Source organism: Lucilia sericata, unplaced genomic scaffold, assembly GCF_015586225.1.
Source record: "Lucilia sericata isolate MDLA Ls3-8-SP2 unplaced genomic scaffold, ASM1558622v1 Contig000675F_arrow, whole genome shotgun sequence".
In the NCBI taxonomy this organism is placed as follows: Eukaryota; Metazoa; Arthropoda; class Insecta; order Diptera; family Calliphoridae; genus Lucilia; species Lucilia sericata.
In genome coordinates, this window is record NW_023994680.1 from 85,001 (window position 1) to 111,819 (window position 26,819).

The 26,819-nt window shown below is 32.4% G+C and overlaps 1 protein-coding gene across 1 annotated transcript in view; it reads left to right on the top strand.

Annotated features, from left to right (window-relative positions):
- LOC119607203 (kinesin-like protein KIF13B) overlaps positions 1–24,348 on the top strand; it is a 56,610-nt gene extending 32,262 nt beyond the window's left edge. Inside the window, exons 3-18 of the mRNA XM_037961019.1 lie at positions 2,236–2,323; positions 2,393–2,559; positions 2,679–3,195; positions 3,252–4,251; positions 4,318–4,632; positions 4,693–4,839; positions 8,065–8,106; positions 8,221–9,883; positions 9,953–10,098; positions 12,552–12,657; positions 12,727–12,831; positions 21,296–21,636; positions 21,707–21,779; positions 21,841–22,605; positions 23,822–24,118; positions 24,186–24,348. Of these exons, the coding sequence (XP_037816947.1) occupies positions 2,236–2,323; positions 2,393–2,559; positions 2,679–3,195; positions 3,252–4,251; positions 4,318–4,632; positions 4,693–4,839; positions 8,065–8,106; positions 8,221–9,883; positions 9,953–10,098; positions 12,552–12,657; positions 12,727–12,831; positions 21,296–21,636; positions 21,707–21,779; positions 21,841–22,605; positions 23,822–24,118; positions 24,186–24,259 (5,846 nt within the window). The 3' untranslated portion in view covers positions 24,260–24,348. The remainder of the gene's footprint in view (positions 1–2,235; positions 2,324–2,392; positions 2,560–2,678; positions 3,196–3,251; positions 4,252–4,317; positions 4,633–4,692; positions 4,840–8,064; positions 8,107–8,220; positions 9,884–9,952; positions 10,099–12,551; positions 12,658–12,726; positions 12,832–21,295; positions 21,637–21,706; positions 21,780–21,840; positions 22,606–23,821; positions 24,119–24,185) is intronic.
- The last annotated feature ends 2,471 nt before the right edge of the window (positions 24,349–26,819 follow it).

A 26,819-nucleotide genomic window follows, 5' to 3' on the forward strand; every position in this document is an offset into this window, starting at 1 on the left:
ATCGTTTCGCCATATCACTCTAGGTCAGAGAAGCTCAATATGGCCGTGTCATAGCACGCGTGATAGGGTAAGAAAATTCTGCTGACGCTAAGTTGATACACATACACTACAGGTTTAATTCTTCTTCTTTTTATAATGAGCAATATCAGTTGGTTTGCTCTCAACTTGAAAAACAAAATCAAATCAGTTGCTGATTAGCACTTGTCAAAGCAAGGTCTGTGCGCGACGTTTTTAAAATACACACAGAAATACAACAACAAAATGTTGAGAAAGCCGAATGAATGTAGGAGAACATGAGAGAACAGTTGATAGTTTTTTATATATAGACGTTGCTATACACTGGCTGTCAAAATCCATAATAAATATTTGACAGTTAGCATATACTTTATAGTTTGTAGTCATTTTATTAGTATACTTTTATTTTGAATTGAATTCTGTTCTCTGCTGCTTTACCAACACAAATAAAACTATGGTAGTCTATGGTAGTATGTGTTTGAGCATCACTGCTCTAGGTACTTAATAAAATCCCGACAGAATCACGCTAGCACCGTTCATTGCAGTGGTATCAGTAAACTTAATGGCGTCCCTGCCATCCTTCTTCATCGGGTTGGAGAGAGACCAAACAACATATTATTATTGTACTATACTTACATATGTGTCCTCATGTTCCCTCTGGTTATCCAAATAAATCAGTTAGATCTAAACCCAGTAGACGAGCCGCATCTATCGTTTGAATCCAAAGGAATTCAGATTCCAGCTGAGTTGGATTTGCCCTGCAGTTGAAAATATGGCGAACATTGTGTGAGTCTGTGCCACACGCAAGGCAGAGATCTTGAATGGTGTCATATATTCTCGACCAGTACGAGTTTAAACGAGTACACCATCCCGATCTAAGTTGTGCCAATACAACTCTAGTACGACGTGGTAGGTTTCGTTCCTCATTTACAATGGGTGGGGGACGACCTCCCAGTAATGGAGTCTTCCACCGCTTTTCGGTGGATAGTATTGTATGAGCTTTCATCATACATATATGCCAGGTGTTCTTTGATGTCGCACTCATACAGACGAATATCTTTCCAGACATGCTTGGGGGAAGGGGGTGGTGGGTGTGGTTGGTTTCTAACTCCGTTAGATGACATCCCAGTAGGAACTGCTTTGATAGCATGATGTTATGTTCCATAACAGAAAGCATATTAGCGTCGTTTTTCGGGTAACGGGATCGGGTTCAAAATTATTACATTACAAATAGTTCGTACATAAATTAAAATTCTCGAAAATGTTTTAGCTTTAAATTCTTTTCGAACATAACTTAAAATTTTTGCATATAATAAAGCAATGTTTGATGTATTCATGATTGCAAATTCAATCTTGCAATCAAACTAAAATTCCACATTTAATAAAATTTTGTAAAAATTGTACTAATTTTTTTCTGCGAATTAAACATAGAAAGAACACATTTGAAGAAGTAGACAAAAACATAACGAAAAACACTAATTTTACAATTTATCTTTATAATGTAACATAAGAAAAACATATTAGACAGTATGACCACATACCTAAATATACGACCTGCTTCTTTTTCTATTTGTAAATCAATTGAACCTTTCGAGATGGCCACAGTATAGAAGTCTGACATTTCAGCACTAGATTGCTGTCACACATAAAATATTTCTCCCAAAAATTGGCAAACATAATATTGCTTTGAGTACAATACGGTTTTTTAGTGATAACAAAGAAAAGTTCAATGAACGTTAAATCATGAAAATTTAAACAAACAGCAGAAAAAAGGGAATGAAAATAAAAATGAATAAATGTAAAATTTTTATTTAACAAATAGAAAAAAAGAGATGGAAAACAAATAAAAGGAGCTTAATGTATAAACCTTTGGTTTCTAGACAAAAGTTATTAGATAAAGATTATTTTTGAAAGGTTATAAATACAAAATTTTAATTCTAAATTTATGCAAAATTCAACTATATGTATATATAGACCTTTTATATATTTTTCGAAATGTTTTTAATTTCCCTCGATTATTGTTATTATTCATGAACAATTTTTAAAAATACGAAAACACTTGCGATTAGTATCGTACTCGGTAACAGGGGAATAATTACTTTAATTTTCAAAGCCATTTAAATTAATACGACTTTTATTAAAATTTAATTTGTTATCATAATACAACTATTACTATTATTAATATTTATTATAATCTCAATCTCTCTTTATTTGTTTCAGAAATCGAATTAGGCACAAAATGTATTGTGGAAATGGAAAAACAGCAGACAATTCTGCACAATCCTCCGGCCATAGATAAAATAGAAAGGTTTGTTACCCCAGGAAATGTAACTTAATCTAAAAAGTTGCTCATCTTTTCATTTTGTTCATTTTACAGCCGGAAACCCCCCAAGACATTTGCATTTGATCATTGTTTCTATTCATTAAATCCAAATGATGAGAATTTTGCTTCACAAGAGACTGTTTTCGATTGTGTGGGACGTGATATATTGGATAATGCATTTCAAGGTTATAATGCTTGCATATTTGCCTATGGACAAACTGGTAAGTGTGCAGTATGCCCGTTGCATACGCAATAAAGAACTCGATTTTATTTTACCATTAAAATTCATTTATTTATCATTTTTCATTGTTTTATTTTAATTGTTAATGTTTTGTTATAGGTTCGGGTAAATCATATACCATGATGGGTACTCAAGAATCCAAAGGTATCATTCCGCGTTTGTGTGATAATTTATTTTCGGCCATTTCCAATAAATCCACTCAAGAACTTATGTACAAAGTGGAAGTATCCTATATGGAAATATATAATGAAAAAGTTCATGATCTCTTAGATCCAAAACCAAATAAACAGTCTTTAAAGGTGCGTGAGCACAATGTATTGGGTCCCTATGTGGACGGTTTGTCTCAATTGGCGGTAGCATCATATCAAGATATTGATAATCTTATGACTGAGGGAAATAAATCACGTACTGTGGCTGCTACAAATATGAATGCCGAATCATCTAGATCTCATGCTGTGTTCTCAGTAGTATTAACTCAGATTTTAACTGATCAGGCTTCGGGTGTGACTGGTGAAAAGGTGTCACGCATGTCTCTGGTGGATTTGGCTGGGTCTGAAAGAGCTGTTAAAACAGGTGCTGTGGGTGATCGTTTGAAAGAGGGTTCAAATATTAATAAGTAAGTTTGTTGAATTACAATCACAAAACTCTATATTTATAATTTGCTTTTTAAAGATCACTTACTACTTTGGGTTTGGTTATATCAAAATTGGCCGATCAATCTAATGGCAAAAAGAGTGGTGGAGATAAATTTGTTCCCTATCGTGATTCTGTGTTAACATGGCTTTTAAAAGACAACTTAGGTGGCAACTCTCGTACCGTGATGGTGGCCACAATATCTCCCTCGGCTGATAATTTTGAAGAAACCTTGTCTACTTTACGTTATGCCGATCGTGCTAAACGTATTGTCAATCATGCTGTAGTCAATGAGGATCCTAATGCTCGTATTATTCGTGAACTACGCCATGAAGTGGAGACTTTGAGAAATATGCTTAAACATGCCACTGGTTCACCAGTGGGTGATATCAATGATAAATTGGCTGAAAGTGAAAATTTAATGAAACAAATCTCTCAAACTTGGGAAGAAAAATTGGTTAAAACTGAACGCATACAAAATGAGCGTCAACAGGCTTTGGAAAAGATGGGCATTAGTGTACAAGCTAGCGGTATTATGGTGGAGAAAAACAAATATTATTTAGTCAATTTAAATGCAGATCCGTCCCTTAATGAGTTGTTAGTTTACTATCTTAAAGAACGTACTTTAATCGGTGGCCATACTATAAGTGGTCCTCAGCCAGATATACAACTATCGGGTTTGGGTATACAACCCGAACATTGTGTCATTACCATAGAAGATGGTGGTCTCTTTTTGGAACCATTCCCTGGAGCACGTTGTTTTGTAAATGGCTATGCAGCCGTCGAAAAAACTCCCATAGCTAATGGTGATCGTATCTTATGGGGTAATCATCATTTTTTCCGTGTAAATTGTCCCAAATCGGCTAATGCCAATATGAATTCGGAACCTCAGACACCGGCTCAATTGATCGATTATAATTTTGCTCGGGATGAAATTATGCAAAATGAATTAAGTAATGATCCTATACAAACTGCTATAGCGCGACTGGAACGTCAGCATGAGGAAGATAAACAGGTGGCATTGGAAAAACAAAGACAAGTAAGTTTAGCAGGGGATTATTATTAAATCAAATTGTTTATTTAAAATATTTGTTTCGATTTTTAGGAATATGAGCGACAATTTCAGCAATTACGCAATATTTTATCGCCCAGTACTCCCTATGCACCCTATACTCCCTACGATCCTTTGCGTTTGGGTAAAATTACACCCAATACACCCACCTCGCAAATGCGTGTGGAAAAATGGGCTCAAGAACGCGATGAAATGTTTAAACGTTCTTTAGGTCAATTGAAGAATGACATTATGCGAGCTAATGCTTTAGTACAAGAAGCCAATTTTCTTGCCGAGGAAATGGAAAAGAAAACTAAGTTCTCTGTAACTCTACAAATTCCTCCCGCTAATTTAAGTCCCAATAGAAGGGTACGCAAATAGATTTATTATTGCTTCTTAGTAGTAAAAAACTATGTTTTATAATTTTAGCGTGGCGCTTTTGTAAGTGAACCGGCCATTTTAGTGAAACGTTTAAATTCGGGTAGTCAGATTTGGAGTATGGAGAAATTGGAAAATAAACTAATTGATATGAGAGAAATGTATCAGGAACACAAGGAACGCGTCTTAAATGGTTTGGTAAGTATTTTCAAATAATAATTCTCAATAAGAGGGAATTAGAAAAGTTGTAAAGATAACTTAACTAAGTTATTTAAGTAAAAACCAAGGTTGGCAACCGTTATCGCTAAGCTATCGTTACCGCTAAAATACCTTTTCAGCACAACTACCGTTACCGCTAATATACCCATATCGAAATAAGCCAAAATACCGATAACCCTAAAATATCAATACCGAAATAAGCTAAAATACCGATAACGCTAAAATACCAATACCGAAATAAGCTAAATTACCGATAACGCTAAAATACCAATACCGATATCTTATTAAAAAGAAATAAAATTTCCAAAGTAAGTAAATATTCACTTTATTAATATTGTTAATATCACTGGCGATTTTTCATTTCTTCCTCAAACAATGGCAACCTTCTTTTTATACCCACCATCAAAAAAGGAGGGATGTATTTCTGAATTGCTGAGTTTAATCGCGATACTAATGGTTATAAATCAATATTTGGACGTTTAAGATATCTTTATATCCTCCACCACCATCAGTGGTGATAGAGGGTATATATAACTTTGTCCCAACAAAGTATATATATTCTTGATCCTTATGAAATTCTGAGTCGTCTGTCCGTCGGTCTGTCTGTTTGTCTGTGTAAAACACGCGCACGTTAAAATTAAGCACGAAAATTCACCCAACACGTTCTTTATTATCCGGTACAGTTTGGTATTGAAAATCAGTAAAATCGGTTCACGATGTAAAAAGTTATGAGTAAAAATTTCAGACTACATCGAAAAAAATAACGTTCTTTTTCCCAATTCTGAAGTAGTTTTCTCAGAAACTACCACAGATATTTCGATGAATTTTGTCGCACATTACTTTTTTGTGCCAGGGATCAAGTGTGTTCAATTGATCCAATATTTCCCATAGCCCCCATACAAAGGTGTATACTCCCGGAAATTAGTTTATCGTTAATAACTCCCTCAAAAATATCGGTATCAACACAAAATTTTGTACATAAAACTATAATATGAATAGAAATCATACTAGCTCCCATATAAGGCCCTCTTCCGAAAATCATTTAAACTCAAATATTCCATTGTCAAATAAAGCTATCTTGATAAAATTCGACACAAATAAGTTTTGTGTACATACATATGAATCACTCTACGAAATTTTTCTGGAGAGGACCGTAATTGGTCATAGCTCCTATATAAGGTCCACTTTCATTAATAATTCATTAATAAATCTATTGGAGTAATATTCGACTTGAATTTTTTGTTTGCATATACATCATTATACGAAATTTTTTCTTGATAGGTCCATAATTGGTCACAACTCCCATATAAAGATCATTTCCGAAAATTACTTAAACGCACATTGACAATCAAAGTCACCGGGATCAAATTCGACATAAATGTGTATTTTGTATATATAAATCGTTATACGGAATTTTACTTCTGAAAATCACTTAATACCACTTAATTCATTACTAAATGATTATATCCAGATAAAATTCGACATGAGTATGTTTTGTATAGATAAATCATTATATTAAAATGTTTGCAACAGGCCTTTTAATATAAAATTTTATGAACCTAATCGAAATTAGTTCCACATATGCATAAATATTAGTACCCTCACTACGGAAACAAAAATTTTGAGAAGTTATGTAAAAATTAGATAGTTAAATGGGTTTTAATAAAAAGTAGCTTGCTGGTGAAGGATATTTAAGATTCGGCATAGCCGAATCGAGATTGCTTTTATTCCTATATAAAACTTAATTGTGCCAATTTTTGGAGAGATAGTAGTATATTTGACGTAGTTTCGAGTTAAAAATCCCAAATCGGAAGTTCTGGTTGTATGGGGACTAGGATAAATAAGTACTTTGCATCTGTGCTGATGTTTGTAACGCATAAAAATATTGGACCTACACCCACTTTAAAGTATACCGATCTAACTGGATGAACTACATCCAAGGAACAGATGGATAAGCTGCGATATGTACGATATAACTATCAGGAAAAAGGTATTTCGCGGTATACTACTGGGTGGCATTTTGTCACTTTTACTCTGGGTTATCACGATTAATAGCCTCCTAAGGACCCTAACTGATAAAGGACTTAAAACTGCTATGCAGATGATGTCGTAATACTTTTAAATGGAAAGGATCCAAATAACTTATGTAAAAGAGCTGTGGAGGCTCTGAATACGGCCTTGAGCTGGGCTCAACCGAGAGGCCTCAATGTTAAAATCTGTCTTTTCACAAGAAAGATAAAAATTTCTACGTATACTGAACCCTGCTTCCTAGGCATGAAGATACCAGTGACAAAGTTCAAAGTCCATTAATTCAACTACCCCCACCACCTACCGGTTTGGGGTTTTTAACTCATAACTATGTCAAATATACTACTATCTCACCAAAAATGTATAGAGGCATAAACGACTATGCCAATTTTTATAATGATCGGCCGCCCCCATACAACCCCCCTTTAAAAAATATCTTAAACGTCCAAAAATTGACTTGTAACCATTAGTGATGAAATTCTGCATAACTAACATCCCTCTTCCCAATTTGTTGAGTATCTGCCCATATTTAAACCTAACTCCCATAAAAAGCTTCTTTTAAAAATTTTGTTTTTCATCAATAAATTGCTTTAATACATCGGAATTAAGGTAAAATTCAACATAATATTTTTTTTATGAAAAATAAATAATTTTTAAAATATACCCATGATGTAGGGTACAATATAGTCGGCCATGCCCGACTATACTTTCATACTTGTTAGTTATTTAAATCATACTGAAATTACCGCTAAAATATATTTTTTGTACACTACCGATAACGCTAAAATATCAATACCGAAATAAACCAAAATACCGATAACGCTAAAATATCAATACCTAAATTAGTCAAAATACCGATAACGCTAAAATACCTATACCGAAATAAGCCAAAATACCGATAACGCTAAAATACCAATACCTAAATAACTCAAAATGCCGATACCGCTACCTTATCACCGTTTCGAAACGGTTGCCAACCTTGGTAAAAACTACAAGAAACAACTTTCCAATAAACCCTTATATTTGCATGCTGTATAAACTTGGACTAGTCTCTCACACTCTCTACTTTAAGTCCCTCAAACTGTATAAAATATATTATTACCGGCTGTCACGTGTATTTTACTAACACTTCCTTCTATTTCATTGTTTTATACTCATTTAATTGCAACACAAAAGCCTCTCATTGAGACCTTCTCAGATGAGGAAGATTCCGACGAGGTAATTTCATATAATTATTAAAAAATAAAAATATACCATTGCTCTTATCATGCTATTCATTTCTTTTATAAATTGTTAATATTATGGCTAAAATTTTGTGCAATTTGTTTACAGGAAAATGAAAACTCTAAAAGTTTAGATCCCTTCTATGAGTCACAAGAAAATCACAATTTAATTGGTGTAGCTAACATTTTCTTGGAAGTGTTGTTCCATGATGTGAAATTGGATTATCATACACCCATTATAAGTCAACAAGGTGAAGTTGCTGGTCGACTTCAGGTCGAAATACAACGTATTGCCGGTCAAATGCCCCAAGATCGTATGTGTGAATCAATATCGGAATCCTCTTCGGACTCACGAGATGATTATGAAGATGCTCCCGATCCTATGGCCAATCAAGTAACATGTCGTGTTACCATTAAATGCGCCTCTGGCTTGCCGTTATCTTTGTCCAACTTTGTTTTTTGCCAATATACATTTTGGGGTCATCAGGAAACTGTGGTACCCGTCATTAATGCCGAAACTACGCCTAGAGATCAGAATATGATTTTTAAATTTGAACACACCAAGGATTTCACCGTGACCATAAACGAAGAATTCTTGGAACATTGCATAGAAGGTGCTCTTTCAATTGAGGTCTGGGGTCATCGTAGTGCTGGTTTCTCCAAATCCAAAGGTTGGGAAGTGGAGCAACAACAGGCCAAGGCACGTTCCTTGGTGGATCGTTGGGCTGAACTATCGCGTAAAATAGAGTTATGGGTGGAAATTCATGAACTCAACGATAATGGTGAATATGCACCGGTGGAAGTATCCAATCCTACAGAAGTATTAACCGGAGGCATCTATCAGTTGCGTCAGGGTCAACAACGCCGCGTACATGTACGTGTCAAGCCCGTACAAAATTCCGGCACTTTGCCCATAATTTGCCAGTCAATAGTTAATATAGCTATTGGTAGTGTCACCGTACGCTCACGTTTGCAAAGAGCCCTAGATTCTTATCAAGAAGAAGATCTTACCATATTAAGAGAAAAATGGAGTGAGGCTTTAGGCAGAAGACGCCAATATCTCGATCAACAAATACAAAAACTCATTAAAAAAGAGGAGAAAACCGAAGAAGAACGTGAACGAGAATTAAGTTTAGTACATCAATGGGTGTCACTAACCGAAGAACGTAATGCGGTATTAGTACCAGCACCTGGTTCGGGTATACCTGGAGCTCCGGCTTCTTGGAATCCACCATCTGGCATGGAACCCCATGTACCAGTTTTATTCCTTAATCTAAATGCCGATGATCTCTCAGCTCAAAATACTAACGATGAATTTTCTATTGCTGGTATAAATTCCATACTCTCCAAAGAACATGGACACAAATTCTATACATTACAAATCTTACAACACTTGGATAAAGATGTTTGTGCAATATCCAGTTGGGACTCTTCAATGCATGACAGTCCCGCCTTGAATCGTGTAACCGAGGCAAATGAACGCGTCTATTTGATTTTACGCACCACAGTGCGTTTATCACATCCAGCACCCATGGATTTGGTATTGCGCAAACGTCTCTGTATTAACATTAAAAAGGGTCCAAGCATAACAGATCGTTTGAAAAAATTCCGTTTAGTAAGGACTGAAAATACTATTGCCTGTACAGGCGTTACCTATGAGGTTGTATCGAATATACCCAAAGCTTCCGAAGAGTTGGAAGATCGTGAATCTTTGGCTCAATTGGCCGCCAGTGGAGATGATTGTTCAGCTAGTGATGGTGAAACCTATATAGGTAGGAAGCCATTTAATATTAACACATTTATTAAAAAAATCCCTATAATTTGTTTATTTTATTCAATAGAAAAATATACACGTGGCGTCTCGGCAGTAGAAAGTATTTTAACTTTGGATCGTTTAAGACAAAATGTGGCCGTTAAAGAACTGGAAACTGCCCATGGCCAACCATTAACTATGCGCAAAACTTGCAGTGTACCCAACTTCTCACAGGTGTGTATTGTCCTCATGATAAATCCTCTATACTTACTTTGTAACTTGTCTAAATGTAGCCGCAGACTTATTCTGCTGTCTATGCTTTAACACAAAAGAATAGAAAACAAAATTAACACAATTCTTATAATTAAAAATATATATAATAATATTTGTCTTTCTATTTCTAATTGGGATAACTGTTTATTTTCTAAAAAATTTTAACTTTTATAATGATTTTTGTTTACTAAAAACTCTAAATTGTTTTTTCTAAAATTATTCTTTCTCTCACCTCTTTTGTGCTTTCACTTTAACGAAAACTATAACCAAAAAAATAAATATATTCAATGTGTATTTTGTGCTCACCCTGAAATAAAAATTGGTTTTTAAAACAATTTTAATTATTCACCACCCTAACAAAACAAAAACTAATTTAATCAAATGTAATCTTATGAACATAAACAATACCCACCAATTCACCACTAAAAATAATAATCAATCAATTAATATATAAATCTAACAAACCTATTGCGTCACACATTAATATTGTTAAACGAAAATTCCATTCAAAAATTATATTCAAAACAAAAAAAAATCGCACTAAATTTTTATTCGAAAATTATAAAATAAAAAGGCGGTTAAAGAAACACCAAATCCTGGAACAGTAAGTACACATGAAAAATAACAATCAATCAACTAAACAAATTAACAATATTTAATGTGTTCATTGTTGTTTTATTTCTTTTAATTTATGGAAATTATTATTACTTTGCTATCTCGATGAATGATCATTTAATTAAGTTTTTTAGGTTATTAACATTAATCCGTTTTATATACAAAATTTATTCATAGATTTTTTGTCTATATAAAACTTTATAATCGAGAAGTTTTCTATCAAAAACTCCTTTATTGATCTGTTCTTGGTTTATCATCGATGTTATTGTCGATCAGTTTTCTAAGGAAACTTTATAATCAATCCATCAGTTTCTATAGAAAACTTTATAATCTATTAGTTTTCTATCAAAAATCCTATTATTGATCAGTTTTTGGTTTATGATCGATCTTATTGTCGATCAGCTTTCTAAAGAAAACATTATTATTGATCAGTTTTATAAAGAAATCTTTCTCATTAATCAGTTGTATAAAGAAAACTTTATCATTATCAATAGAAAACTTTATCGTTGATCAGTTCTCTATAGAAACGTTAACATGGATCAGTTTTCTATAGAAAACTTTAACATCGATCAGTTTTCTATAGAAAACTTTAACATCGATCAGTTTTCTATAGAAAACTTTAACATCGATCAGTTTTCTATAGAAAACTTTAACATCGATCAGTTTTCTATGGAAAACTTTAACATCGATCAGTTCTCTATAGAAACGTTAACATGGAAAAGTTTTCCATAGAAAACTTTAACATCGATCAGTTTTCTATAGAAAACTTTAACATCGATCTGTTTTCTATAGAAAACTTTAACATCGATCAGTTTTCTACAGAAAACTTTAACATCGATCAGTTTTCTATAGAAAACTTTAACATCGATCAGTTTTCTATAGAAAACTTTAACATCGGTCAGTTTTCTATAGAAAACTTTAACATCGATCAGTTTTCTATAGAAAACTTTAACATCGATCAGTTTTATATAGAAAACTTTAACATCGATCAGTTTTCTATAGAAAACTTTAACATCGATCAGTTTTCTATAAAAAACTTTATATTCGAAAAAATTTCTAATGAAAACTATATTATTGATCAGTTTTCTATAGAAAACTATATTATTTATCAGTTCCAAGAAAACTGTTTTCAATGGAATGGTTTGTCATCGATCAGTTATCTATGGAAAACTTTATTATCGATCAGTTATCTATGGAAAACTTTATTATCAATCAGTTTTCTATGAAAACTTTACTATCGATCAGTTTTCTATTGAAAACTTTGTGAATGATCGAAAACTTTGATCAGTAGAAAACTTTGATCAGTTTTTTTTTTTTTTAAAATCAATTTTCAATAGAAAACTTTCAGTTTTGATTAGTTTTCTTCGAAAAAAATTTCAATGATCAGTAGGAAACTTTAATTTGAAAACTTTATAATCAGTTCTCTAGGGAGAACTTTATCATTAATCAATTTTCAATAGAAAAGTTTCAGTTTCATCAGTTTTATAATTGATAAGTTTTCTATGGAAATCTTTATCGTCGGTTACTTTTCTTTATCATCGATCGGTTTTCTATTTCTTTATTCTATTGATATATTCATCAGATAGTTAAGTAATATATCCAAATCAAATAAATAATTTCAGTTGGCAATATATGTGTTCATTATTTATTTTTTATATCTTTAAATCTTTTTGTGTAAAACATTATATGTGCGTTGTTGTTATTTTTGTACTTTTATAATTTTAATTTCTTTAAATAACAGAACATAATTACCAATGAATGTTATTTTAATCTTGATATTTTCATTATTCTATCAATAGATTATGCGTTTTGATGCTTCTATGGAATCTTTGTTAAATGTGGGACGTTCGGAATCCTTTGTAGATTTGAATCAATCATTAGGTTCAAAATTCTTACCACAGCCAGGTATATATATATTACATTGTTAAAATGTTAAAAAAAAATCTTTTATAAATATAAACAATTAAATTTTAGCACAAACTACACCAGGCACCATGAGAGATTTTGGAACACGTTCACGTCATAGTTTTGGCGGTAAAGGTAGCAATGATGATTCTCCAGGAAAAGCATTTGGTATTGGTAAGTTTTTTAAATTTAATTCCTGTTTACAGAATTTGTTTATTTCCTTTATTTCAAATATCACCAAAACATTTTTTTTATTTATCCTAAAGAACATTTATTAGCATTAAAGTTTTTTTAAATAGGCATTCAATTATTTATAAATTTTTATTTAAATTTGATACTACATTAATTTAGTTTAAAAAAACTATTTTAAACTTATGTGAAAATTCATTTATATGGCTGAATTTTCTTAATTTAATAAGAACACTAGTTAAATATAATGTTGAATTTGAAAGTAAAAGAGAAATTAATGAAAAGTATTTTGAAAAGTAATTAAACTGTAAACAACTTTCGGTTTTTGAAGTGTAACCAAGTTTAGTAGCTATTGAAAACTTATAACTAAACATCTTAATTAGATGTAGTAATTTCCTGTAACAATTTCAATACAAAACGTTAATTGCTAAATAGATTTCTATTACTTATTTAAAAAACAAATACCTTTTCCCAAGGAAACTTAAAAAACCTACAATTTTATTATTTTCTTTTAAACTACACTTAAGATACATTTTATTTATTTAATTATTTTTCACTTTACACATATTATGAAATCATCTTATCACCTCCAACTACACCCACCTATCACAACCACCGTCACACGTTTAAAAATACTTTGGTTACGTTAAATAATACAAACTTAAAAAAAAAAATACAAATATTAATTAAATGCTTAAGCTTAAGTTTTTTTGTCTTAAATATAAACCAAGCATCTTTTTTGATAAACTGACAATCAATTAATATTTTTTGCAACTCTTTTAGAACACAGCTAGAGCTCCGATACAAAATAAAAATAAAAGTGCAGCTTACTTGCATTTAGCTTTACTTTTTGTATGAATGTCTTTCATTTATATATTTTTTTAATACTACTAAAGCTGTGGAAAATACAAAAAAAAAAAATCATTTCAAATTTTTCTCACAACACATGATCACAATAATGTTTCTCCTCTTCTTCTATCTAACTATCAAAACATTCATTACACAATCTATCAATCAATCAATCAATCAATCGATCGTTAAGTAAATGTCATTCATATTATTTATTTGTTTTTTATTTAATTTTTGATTTCTCTTTAATCGTTTTATTTGGTATTTATTATTATAAGTTTTCTAATATTAAAGAAAATGACCTTTATTATGTATACTATATGTAACAAAGGACATTTGAACATTTCATTAAAGATTTAATCAAGTCTGAAAGTGCTGAAAAGCCGAAAAAAGCACACTCGGGCGCTTTTAATTCCTTTATAATACCTGTAAAGATACTTTAAGGAAATAAGAGGAGAGGAATATAGACAGATGATAAAAGAAACTGTGAAAATCAAATGTTTGGTGTATTAGAAAAGGGTAGAGAAATGCAGGCAATTTAAGTGCAGTTAGGGTGTTATCAGTTACAGTGCCTTACATAAGCATTCCTTTTTTCTAGTTTTGCACTAGAAATCTCTCTCCTAGGAATTTTAGTCGGATGTATCCTAGAGTAAGACTATGACAGAGAAAATAGTCAATAGTTTCCATTTTTATCGAACAAACCAAGTCTTCCTGCATGGTTGCATTTCCGGGTGTGTTGGTTCATTACTCCACCTTGTAGAGTTGATTAACCATTTTGTGAATTTTGTTGGCATATGTACTTTGAGGGGATTACCGCTTAAATTGTCTATGTACATATGGGACATGAGAATTCCTGGACTACGGCATTCTTTTTGTTATTGTTGTCTGAAGAAAAAAATTTAATTATGATTACCACCTTGACGAAGAATGTAAATTTAACCCTTGACGCCGTAGTCTATGGAGCTCAAATTCCTACCAAAAAGTTTGGGGTCACATTTGACAGCCTATTTACTTTCTCAGCTCATGCTACTGCAATCACGCACAAATAGCGAAGTAGCAACAACGTCCTCAATGCGCTAGCCGGCAGCACTTGGGGTATGGATAAACAAATCTTATTAGCTACATATAAATAAAACGATTGGTCGGTCAGTGGTTAATTACCATGCTCCAGCTTAGTCACATTCACTCAGTGATACCCTGTATAGAAACATTCAAAGCTGGCAAAACGCTGTCCTAAGGACTAACGGGCTGCTTACAACTTACCTCGGAACATCATCAAAACGTGGAAACAAAGGTTCTACCAGTTAATGAACACTATGTCATGTTGACTAAACACTTCCTCCTGGTATGTCACCGAGGAAGTCATCCAAAATTTAAGATTACACACTTGGATACTCCCCCCAGGTATGTCAGGAAGGACCTTCGTATAACCTTGGAAAACATTTACAGTTATGTGCAGGATCCAATAGATTAGTCCTCGTATACCTCAGCTTTGAACGACATTCATAGAGACGGCATCAATTCCACGGTCACAACATGTCGTACTCGGATGTCGCCCATAGCAGACACAGGAGAAAACCTGCCGTGGAAAACAAGAGTAGTTCTAAGATCGGTATGGAGCAACAGGCTTAATGCCTACTGGTTCCGCATATACATAGACCGTGCCGTCTCCAATGAATGTTAAACATATGGTCAAGGTCCCTACGATACCCACCACATATTCAACTGCTTAACCAACCCTACTTCTCTTTGTCCAATGGATTTATGGACACATTCAGTCAAAGTTGCACAACCTCCCAACTATATTATTGTATAGTTTTAGCTCTTACAAAAACGTCATTCTTGGACTAATCTTGTTGAAGGATATATGTATGTATAACTGTCTGCAACTGATATTTCAGCCTGTAATGTACTACTTCTTAACCCGAACTTATGATTGAAAATTACAGCCTCTAGTGTATCTGCACGTTTATAGCCATCCGTGTTACTTTCTTCCAGCCTCGAGATAATAAACAAATACTCCTATTGCATTTAGTCTGAATGTTGTGGTCAGTGCAGTCACCTTAAATTGTATCCCTTTTTGTCATTCTTTAACTATAACGTTCCTATATTGGAACTGATGATATTAGAACTAATTGTAGACTGATCTATACCAAACTGGTGTAGAGCTGTTAAAATAACGTTCTAAGGATGTTTTCCATATATCACACCAATGAATGTAAAACCGTCTTAAGTAACTTGCCCTTTATGGAAGTATACTGAATCCAAGGACACTCTGATATCAATTATTCTTATGTTTTCAGCAGAAATGTTAACAGACTGTTAGGTTTAAAGGCTTCTTCCGCCTAAGTATGCGAAGATTTCTCTCCTTTGGAAATGTCACATTTCATATTATCAATTGATCTAACATACATATATAGAATCATGAGGGACAGGCCTGAAAAATGTGCAGTGGACAAGAAATGATTAGTTCAGCCGGTATTATGTCGCCCATATTTTATTGAATCTTTAGGAAACCTGCTAAATAAATGTAAAGCTATATTTACATCATATCCAACAAGTATCTTACAGAATATGATAGTGCAAGGGCATCACCATTGTTCGGCACAGAGCATGTACTATAATTTTAAATAATTCCTAAATTTAAATGACTTGATTTCCTTGCTTAAAAAATGTCAATCAAATAATTAAAAAAAAAGTAAAATTTTAACATCATCAAAGAATTAATTAAAATTATAAAAATACGAAAACAGAAAATTTATAATAATAAATCAATTCCTAAGTTATTATTACTGTAATTTAGATCTCAAGTATTTATTAATACTACAAACTAACGAGATCTTAATTACTTCTCTTAATTTGTGCTCAAAACTATTGTAAATTATTTCAATTTTTAATTTCACCTTAATTTATTTATATTAAATTATATTTAATTAATAAAATTTCTTTTCATTTTATATTAATTTATCTTTTTTTATCTATATTTATTTTGCAAACATTTATTAACTAACGATAAATAAAATATTTTTTACAAAAAAAAAATTCTTGAATAATATTTGTTGTTGTTGTATGTTAATTCTCAATCAACCAAACAAACAATCGATCTAATATTGCGCCACAAACAGGCTCCTATTTGTCAGGTAATAATAGAACAGATGATGATCCTATTGCATTGAATTAAAAATTTTAAATTTTAAAGACTGTAATTTGTTAGAAAAGCAATTTGTTCATATACATATTTTTACAAAGATTTAAAACAATGATTAGTTAAAAATTTAATTGGCACCTGAATGTAAATTTTTATTATTGCCAAACAAACAAATAAACAAAAAAAAACAAAAACATAAATATCGTTAATTTCTACGTTCCTTAACAAAATCGCTCGCTCGTTTTCGTACATTTGTTATTTGATTACTTACTTACACTTGATTAATAATTATTAAATATATTTATTTAAAGAACTGCTCTACATTTAAATTTTGTTTACACACAATTACTCGTACTCTGCAGACGTTTTGAAAAGTAATTTAATTAAAAAAAACAGTCTTAAAAACTCAGACATACCAACTAATTAACCACCTAATTTAACACAAACGCTTAATTCAAAACTAAAAGTCCATGAAACCTTTTAATATAAAGACACCTACTAGTAATTTGTAATTGTAATTGAATAAAAAGAAGAAACTAAATGACATGACTTGTACTCCCACAAAACGTTAAACTTTTAATGTTCTTTATTAAATAAGTTTATTTTTAATTTTGTTTGTAATCTCCTCTCTATCTGTCTAATAAAACACTCTACTTACTGTCTTTTGATTTAGATCCTTATTTTAAGTTTTGTTTGTTTTTTAGTTTTGAAAAAAAAACCAAATGTTTGTATTGTGTTGTATTGTGTTTTATCAAAAAAATAAATCATCCACAAGCCATTGGTAATAAAATGTTCGCCTCGCCACGTCTATTAATCATGTTAAAAATCAAACTCATTTAAAAATAACAACTTCATCCTTCATTTACTAGATTTGCCGAAAAGAATTTCCATTGCTCTAATGTATTATACATATATTATTAATAAAGTTAAATAAATATAATTATTAGTTACAGGGTTATCCAAAATTATGTTTTATCAAAAGTAAAGCAACTGTAATATAAAAATATAATTGAAGAAACTTTTAATTAATCTAGATTAATTTTGGATGGCCTTGTTAATGCTTCAAATTAGTTGTAGATCTAGATGTTGTTCACATTAATGTTTTAGTGGAAATAAAATCATTAATTTCTTCATCAACATCAATTCATTGCTTCTAAAGTTTACCACTCTAATTAATGATACTGCCGGTCCACACTAGGAAACTATTTTTGGGAAACTTTTGATTTTGCTAGAGAGAGAAAGTGAAAGAAATATCATTCATCTCTCTCGCGGTACGAAGTTTCTCGTACTCGAAAACTCGTTTTGTTTTGTTATTCTTCTCATTTGTACAAAAACAAATCAAAGCAATTAACACGTAGTTTCTGAAACAAAAGTTTCTATGTGTGGACATTAAGGAAACTTCTAAAGAGAATTATGAAAAAGTTTCTGAACAAAAGTTTGCTAGTGTGGACCAGGTTAAACATTGCGAATTCGAAAATCAAGTATGTACTAAATAAAAAAACTAAACTCAGCTTTAGTTTCATTGATCTTATTTTTGAGTTCAATATGTAATCTACTACCATTTCCAATTATATTTCGGAATTTTCCAATTGAGTTACAGAAATTTTCCTTTATATACTTTTTAATAGTTAACAGGCCGGAAAAAAGCTTAAACACAGGGTCTAGACTCTACCGTATACTTTCGTTTTCAAGATATATAACCTAAAGTTTGAAAACAAACCCCTTTTAGGCCAAACACGTTATGTCATGTTATGTGAGCAGCTTTTCCACGTGTTTACATTACTTGGAACACACTTGGATCTGTCGTATTGATGCTTTAGTGATTCCTGTAAAGAGAATTACTCTGAATCCTATACAAAACAGTTTGTCGCACTAATGAAGGAGTTTATTTTTCGGGTGATGTTATCGGACAAATCCGTTAAGTCGTGCGAAAATAGTTGTCTGCTCTAAGTTCCCCAGCCGGACAGTTATCGAGAAAGTGATTATAATCCTCTTCGTCTTGAAAGCTTCTGCACTTCAATTGTGTTCCAAAGCTTTAACAAGGTTTGTGATCGTAGTGGGTTATATATTGATGACATGATCTTCGCCATTCTGCAAGTAGCATTGCTTGACTACCTTGAGAGTGTATGCTTTTGGAGTCTGTCCCGAATCGAGCGTTTGTAGCTGTAGCTGTGAATCTAATAGATTCATTAAGAGGTAACCCGCATTCAAGATTGATGTCGCACAAACACTGTCAGATTATATTCGAATATAAACTCTCTATACACAACAGAATAATTTCTAGTACGCTTTAGGTTTAGGTTAAGAATTGTATAACCCACCATATATGGTGCATATCCACTCGGAGACCATAAGGTCCATTGTGTTTCCCTTCAAAGAGTGAAGTTTCACAAATAGAAAAGCAAAACACTACAACAAGACAAGAAAGAAGAAGTTAGTTAAGGAAATTTACCCTAAAGAATAAAATAAAGAGAAGATCTATGTCCCGGAGCCCTTTCTCTTGCTGGTCTCCTTGCTGTGATCAGTAGGAGAATAGAAGAGCGAGACGGTAGTTTACCAGTCCTCTTTGCCTTTCCTGGTGTCTTGGCCACCGTACTAGGGTTTTTGGGTGGTAGACCTTTAACCTCCGCAGCTCGCTCCGAATGCATGAGCGCATTGGTTTTCGGGATACCACCCTCTTTGCCTTTTGGCGGACTGTAGGTTGATGATGCGATCGGCCCATCACTGCTATGGGAGTTAGCCAGGTTGAGGGCAGCATCCACCGTATATTCTTTCGAATTTGTGCCTGCTGAGAATGACGAGAACTTTGAAGAATCTGCCATTGCCATATTGGACAGAAAAGCGGGATAGCTCAACGTCCCGTTATTTGCCTCCTCCTTCGTTCGGCCTTTATTGTATTTATCTCGTGGAGGGGCGCTTGTCTTCTCCTCCACGGCTACTTGCCGAACGACCTGTGGACGGTCTTCTCGCAAATGTCCCCATTGGATTCCCTTGGCCTCTAGAGTAGGGGATGTTATCTTATCAGTCTGACTGCTAACAAGCTCACCGTCAGACAGAGATAAATTTCCCAACTTCTGTGTGGCACTAGTTTCTTCTTGACGCCTCCAGAATATTCTCCAAGTTTAAGTCAGAGGACACATACCACACACAACATTTTTACATGAAGAGTAACCTTCAGTTGTACACTTCTTTAAAACCACAACTCTCATAGCATTAGAAAGAGTAAGCTATAGTCACGATGTGTTCTTAATCTCGACAATATAGTTACCCTTGGCTTTATAGCTGCTAATTCAGACTGGTGAACGCTACACTGATCATGAAGATTGAAAGAAACTCACATTCCCACATATTGGTTTTAGAAAAATCTTGTAAGATTCAACCCGAAGGATTATTACCATCTCATCTGGACTGGATCGACACAAAAAATGACTTAGTTCTGGAGTAGTCAATATTGTTCGATAAATCTCCCAGATTATGGTGGTATGGCCAGATTGGCCATACACAATTTTGTGTCCCAGTTCCATTATATACTAGAATCTAGGATAACTCCCACATATTTTGTACTATCAGACAGCTTAGAATCCAATCCGTTTAGATGAGTTAAACCGAACTCTGGAATCTTATATTTTCTTGTAAAGAGCACAAGTTCAGTTTTCACTTAATTTAAGCCTGGACTATTTCTGGTATTACAGGTACTGAAGGATTTAAATGCGATTGCCAAAACATGTAAAATGTAGCGGAAATTTGTTTACATTTTTTGCATCCATAGTTGTTAGTCAAACTTTAGGTTATGATATCTTGAAAAATAAAATAGTTAAAACTTCATTTTGAAGCCAATATATATGTATGTCTTTCAGACGACATAAGAAATTGTATAAAGATAGGTGACTTCGCGCTGTTATTACGTCTCGAATATGGCGAAAAAAGAACAAAATGAGTCTACATTACTTATAAACTCAAAAATTGTCCCATTTAATTAGAGTGGTAATTGAAATCATCTCATTCAAGTTGCATATAACTTTTCTTTGCACCTAAATGCATTAAAATATTTATTTTAATAACAAATAATAATAATAATAAAAATAATACAGCACTTTGCTTGGCCCTTAGTTAATGAGTAATGACAATGAAAATGAAAATACACCTGAAAAATTTAGTTTTGTTTTAGTTTTAGTTGAAACTTTATTTGTCGTTCTAAAGTAAAAAAGAGAAGAAAACAAAAACTTTTATAAATATTATTTAAAATTATTAATCAATCACTTGTTCTTAATATAATGGAATGCAGCTCGCCCAACATTTTTGAATTTAAATTTAAATTCAAACTTTAGGCCACAGCCAACAAAACGTAGGTGTAAACGCAAAACTTTTAAATTTCTCCATTCATCACATTATTTAAATAATAGCAATAAATATGATTAATAATATTGGTTTTTATGACCTTCATAAACACAGCATCACCAGCTACAAGCAAATTAATGGGTATGCGTATGACCACATTGCATGAAGAACCCTTGGGAGGTCACCGTTCTCTGGCTGAAGAACCTGAGGATAGTTACAGTGATTCAGAATACACAAATGAATATGAACAGGAAAAGAATCAACGTAATAATTATCAAACGCCACGATCACGTCTTACCTCCTCCAAAACCATGGATTCATTTATGGATGTTAGCACACACTCTAATAACAGTTATTTAAGTTATACATCCAATGTTAATGCAAATTTAAAACATTTGACGGGCTTGGCCACACCCAGCATGAGTTCATCAACTTCAAGTGGTTATGGATCTCAAGTGAGTTCGAAAAATTCAAAAGAAATTCCTTAAAGATATTTCATTTATTTATATTTTCCACATTTAACAGGCTGTTTCCTGCACCAATTTAACTAATGATGATATTGCATCAATGCGCTCTATGAGCATTGACGAAACTCCAGGTACTTTTAGTTTTATTGTGAATTATTTCAACTGAAATTAATTAACTTGCTAATTTTTCAGACTTTGATCGCATTAATTCGAATTCCCCACCAAATCGTCAAACGCATCGAGTAAATCCATTCCTTAAAGATATGCCAAAGCCCTCGACTAACCACAAACACATGGAAACTCTACCCACAAATGCCGAACTTCAACAACCAAAGTCACAAAATCAAAATGATTTAGCAACAACAACCACAACTACAACACAGCTGCCAACAGAAATTAACAATGCTCCTCTAACCACAAAAACAGAGCAAGACCAACAACTTGTCATTGAAAATATCAGCAACACTGACGAGGAGCAGACACAGCATTTGAAAAATGATCTCAACAATGAAAGCCAAACTAATAATACTACCAACAACAGCACCACCATCACAACAACAATACAACCACAAGAGGAGCATGATCAAGATCAAACAATTAAAAATCTTAATAATAACCAAACGAATTCCAACAACAATGATACCAGCTCAAATACCGACAATCAAAACGGCAACGAAATTATTGAAGAGGGTACTGGTGTAGTAAGGACACCTCTGCCAGCTGGTAAAGTAGTGAGAAGAAAAAAGACTCCACCTCAGACAGGTGGTGGTAATGGCAATGGGAATGGTAATGATTTGATGACATCTAGTGTTACAAATACAACGACCATTAATAACAATAATAATCGTTCAAATGCAATGCATCGTGCTTCGTTGGCTAAAATGGAGGGTCTATTGTCAAACTCTAATGATCATTTGAATGTTTCATCGTCGATGTCAACTAGCATGGAAATTGAGGGTAAGTTGAGGTTAATTACACAAACATAAAGATTGTAAATTAAGAAGTTGAATTGTAATTAATAAGACATGTTGGAACCAAGAAATATTTTAGCATTTATCTCTAATTCTACATTTGTGGGGTGTCACAGAATTTCATTCCGATCGAAAGTGGAATTATTCTGTCAATTAAACTGCATTATCCGGATCTTAATTGTGCTAGTATTGTTCTTAAATGTCTTTGTAGTTGTCGCGGGGGATGTTCATTTAAGACTCTGTTGTATTTGTAGCTTTTAAGAGCTTCTAAAACCGCATGCTGATGCAAGGTTTCCCGAGCATTTTCAATTGACAGTCTTTGATGTCCTATTGTATTACATCTTGGATATCGATGCGAAAGCATCGAAAAGTCATCCGTATGAGTCCGAGAGGGGATCGGGGCCAAAATCCGTTAGTTGGGGTAACTCGGTAGATGGGAACTATCCGGTCAATATTTATGTTGTCTGACCGACAGTAACCAGATTTCCTCATTTAGATGATCCACATTCTTTATCTTGACTCACCCTCATCCTGTACATTGAGTGGTTAAAGACAGCAACCAATTGCCTTTGTCCATTCCACAAGAGGTGCCAGCTACAGCTTTTAAAACCATATTTCTGTTTCGAATCTTTTGGTTGATGTAAGTTACGTGCACTAAGGAAGTACCAATTGTTTTGTACGTCGCTGTTATTGTTTTTTGAAGGAGGCTCTCGAAGACATCTGCCATCGACTGTGATGTCAGCGTGTAAGATATACAATGGGGCTGTGGTGAGTCGTCAAAGAAGCTCACCCTGTAGATGAAAAAGACCACCATGAAATAAGGCGGACACGGCAGGTGTTCACATAAAGCACTTCGACATCTTCATCCTTACATACTTAGGACATAAGTAAAAAGTAACACTATGGATTTTGAAGTGGATAATTGTCCAGGTATTGAGATATTTAGGCAGATGTGTCGTCAATATTTACACTTGATTTGTATATTGTACATTTGTCAGCGCACGACACCAACGATATACTTTGGGGATGTTCTGTACTCCTCCTTGTGACATGACCATTTTTAAATTCCGCTCTTTGTACTCCCACTCGTATTGATCGGTGTGAGAGTATATTAAACTTCTTTAACTTTAATCTATAGACTTTTTTCTTCATATAACCTCCATACTAATTGTTTTTTATTTTATTTATTTTTATTTCTCCAGATGATAAACACATTGATGTAACCTTACCCGATTGGGTTGTGGTTGGTGAATCGGTTTTAATTAGACCTTATAACACCAGCGGAGTTATTAGTTACGTGGGCACTACACACTTCCAAAAGGGAACATGGATTGGCGTTGAACTTGATACACCAACGGGTAAAAATGATGGCAGTGTTCAGGGTATACAATATTTCCAATGTAAACCCAAACATGGCATGTTTGTAAGATTCGATAAATTAATATTGGACAAACGAGGCAAAGCAATGAGAGCCTACAAAGCCGAAAAAACAAGCAAAGGTAAGTAAAAAATGGAAACAGTTTTGTTTATTATGAAAACTATAATAAAATTTAAATGACAACGTAGAAGCTGCTTTGCCACGCTCAAAAAGTCGCGGTGAATCTTTGAGCACTTTGAGTGGCTCTGGTGGGCGTAAATGATTATTTCCGAAATGTTCGCATCAAATGCAACGATGGGCTAATTGTAGGCAATCCACATTAGTTACGGCCACCATAAATAGAACTAATAGTAATAACACAACAACCAACAGCAGCAATCATACAAACACAACAAATGGAATACCAGTGCCAAATCAAAAGATTTACCCCAAAAATGAGACAACAACAGCAGCCACAGTAACTGATAATAATATGTTTACTAAACGCACATGTTCTATAATGCGTCTAACAACGGTACGCAATCATTGTAATACTACTACAACCTTAAACACAGATGCGAATACGATTAATACGAAAAAATATAATAGACGCTCTACGGCATTTTGAACTCAACAATATGAATTTTATAAATATAAACATAACTTTATAAATTCTTATTAAAAAAAATGCCGCTAGATGCTTTTTACACAACAACTACATACATACATATGTACTACTACTACATAATTAAATTTATAATAATAATAATTAAACAACACCAACAAATTTAATAATATACAAACACAAAACAAACAAAAAAAAAACATTTAAAATGTTGCAAAAAAAATATGAAAAAGTAAAAATTTACAAAAATCATCTTTAAATTATAAAGATTTATTTTTGCTTTTAATAAGTAATTAAAACTTAAAAAAAACATATAAATTACTTCCTTTCTTTCCTTAAGTTATTACGTTTAATCAAATCAATCAGTGTAATATTCAATATATTATTAATTATTATACGTGTGTGTATGTGTGTTATAGGCATATATTTATATACATATATATAAATATTTAAAAATTAGATTATTTATTATAAAAATTTTAGCTAAGATGAAGTCTAAATATGCCCTCTTGGTCTTTATTTTTTTTTTTTTTTTAATTTTATTAGTTTTATTTAAAATTTTATATATTTTTAAAGATCTATAAAGATGCGTACTATAGAGACATTTTAAGGAATCTGGCTATAAGCTTGGAAAAAGGAGAAAATGGATGGATATGGAATCTTGGATTTTAAACCCTTTTTACATATTTTATTAAGAAGTTTTGAAGATATTCACCCCTAATGCCAATAGAAGTGAAATTTTTGTTCCCTGGAAATTTTCATTCCCCTCGAAGGGAAAATTTTTATCGTAAACTTTTTGCAACAGCTGTTCAATGTTTACAAAATTCCATCAATAAATTTCACAACAGGGGAAAAAAGTTAGTGAACGAAAAAAGTGAAAAGGGAACATATTTCACGTGAAATGTTGATTGGCGATAGGAGTGATTGACTCAAAAACTTTCCCAAATTATTTTTTTCAACTTTCAATTGACTTGCTACTGAAAAAAGGCGTTTCCTACAACTTACTTTTGGTATTTAAATTATGCATTCCTTATGAAAATTCGTCATATATTTAAATTGAATTTTAATGGGACTCATCATGGAAACTTTTCTTTTACTTTTCTTACAAACATTTTACATTCCTTTTGTATTTTACGAATCAAAAACTATTCAAATTGTATATAAATCTAAAAATATCTTTTAACAAATTCCTTCGCAACTATTAATCGAGTACATGATCCATTTAGGTTATCCCAAAACTAATCCCCTGCAAACATTATTGGAGTAAATGATACGTGTAAAAGTCCTACATAATGCAGGCATGGATCATGTTCAGTCTTTTGAAAACAACAGGTTCCATAGCCTGCATTACATAAGAATTTGAATCATTAACTTCCATAATTTTAGCAAGGGAGTAGTTTTGGGATTAGTCTGATGTTATGCATGTGTTGAATACGTGGTCCTTACCTACAACATAGCAATTTTAGTTTTGCATCAGTCCTAGTACTTAGCGAAGTATACTTTACAGGCGTGTGTGGTAGTTTTCCAAACAAAAGTTTCTTCTTTCAAACATTTTGTCACGATTTTCTAAAACTTTAAATATGTAGTTTTCCAAAAGGCTTTCCAAATAGTACGCATCGTCTCATCGTCTAATTTTGAATTATAGAAAGGGATATAATATTATTTGCGTTTAGTTTGTTAGTTAAATGTGTTTAGGTATTGGAACATTTTTATTTTAAGTTTTAAATATTCTCTATTAGCGAAATTTTGTAAACTTTTTTGTTTATACGTTTTTTTAGTATTTAATCCCATTACTAAAAGAGTTTTATCAAAATGTGCATTAGCCTTGTATTTTATAAAAATTTATTATAATTTGCTTTTGTATTAAATTTTTAATTTTACATACACTCATGTGATGCTTTATATACATATTATTTACTACTCCTATTATGTTATTATTTTATGAGTTTTAAAAACAACTACAACTATTCCATTTATTATTTAAAAAAAAAATATATATAAAAATAAACAAAAAATTCTTTTTAAAACAAAAAATTTTATTTAAGCAACGAATAGCCAAACAAGTATTTTGAACTTGTACATGTTTATATATAAATATAATTAATAATATTTTTAAACGAAACAAAACAAACAAACAGAAAATTAAAAATAATTAAGTTAAAATTTTTGCATTATAATTTTTGTTAAACAATTATTATTTAATATTTTCTTTTCGTAA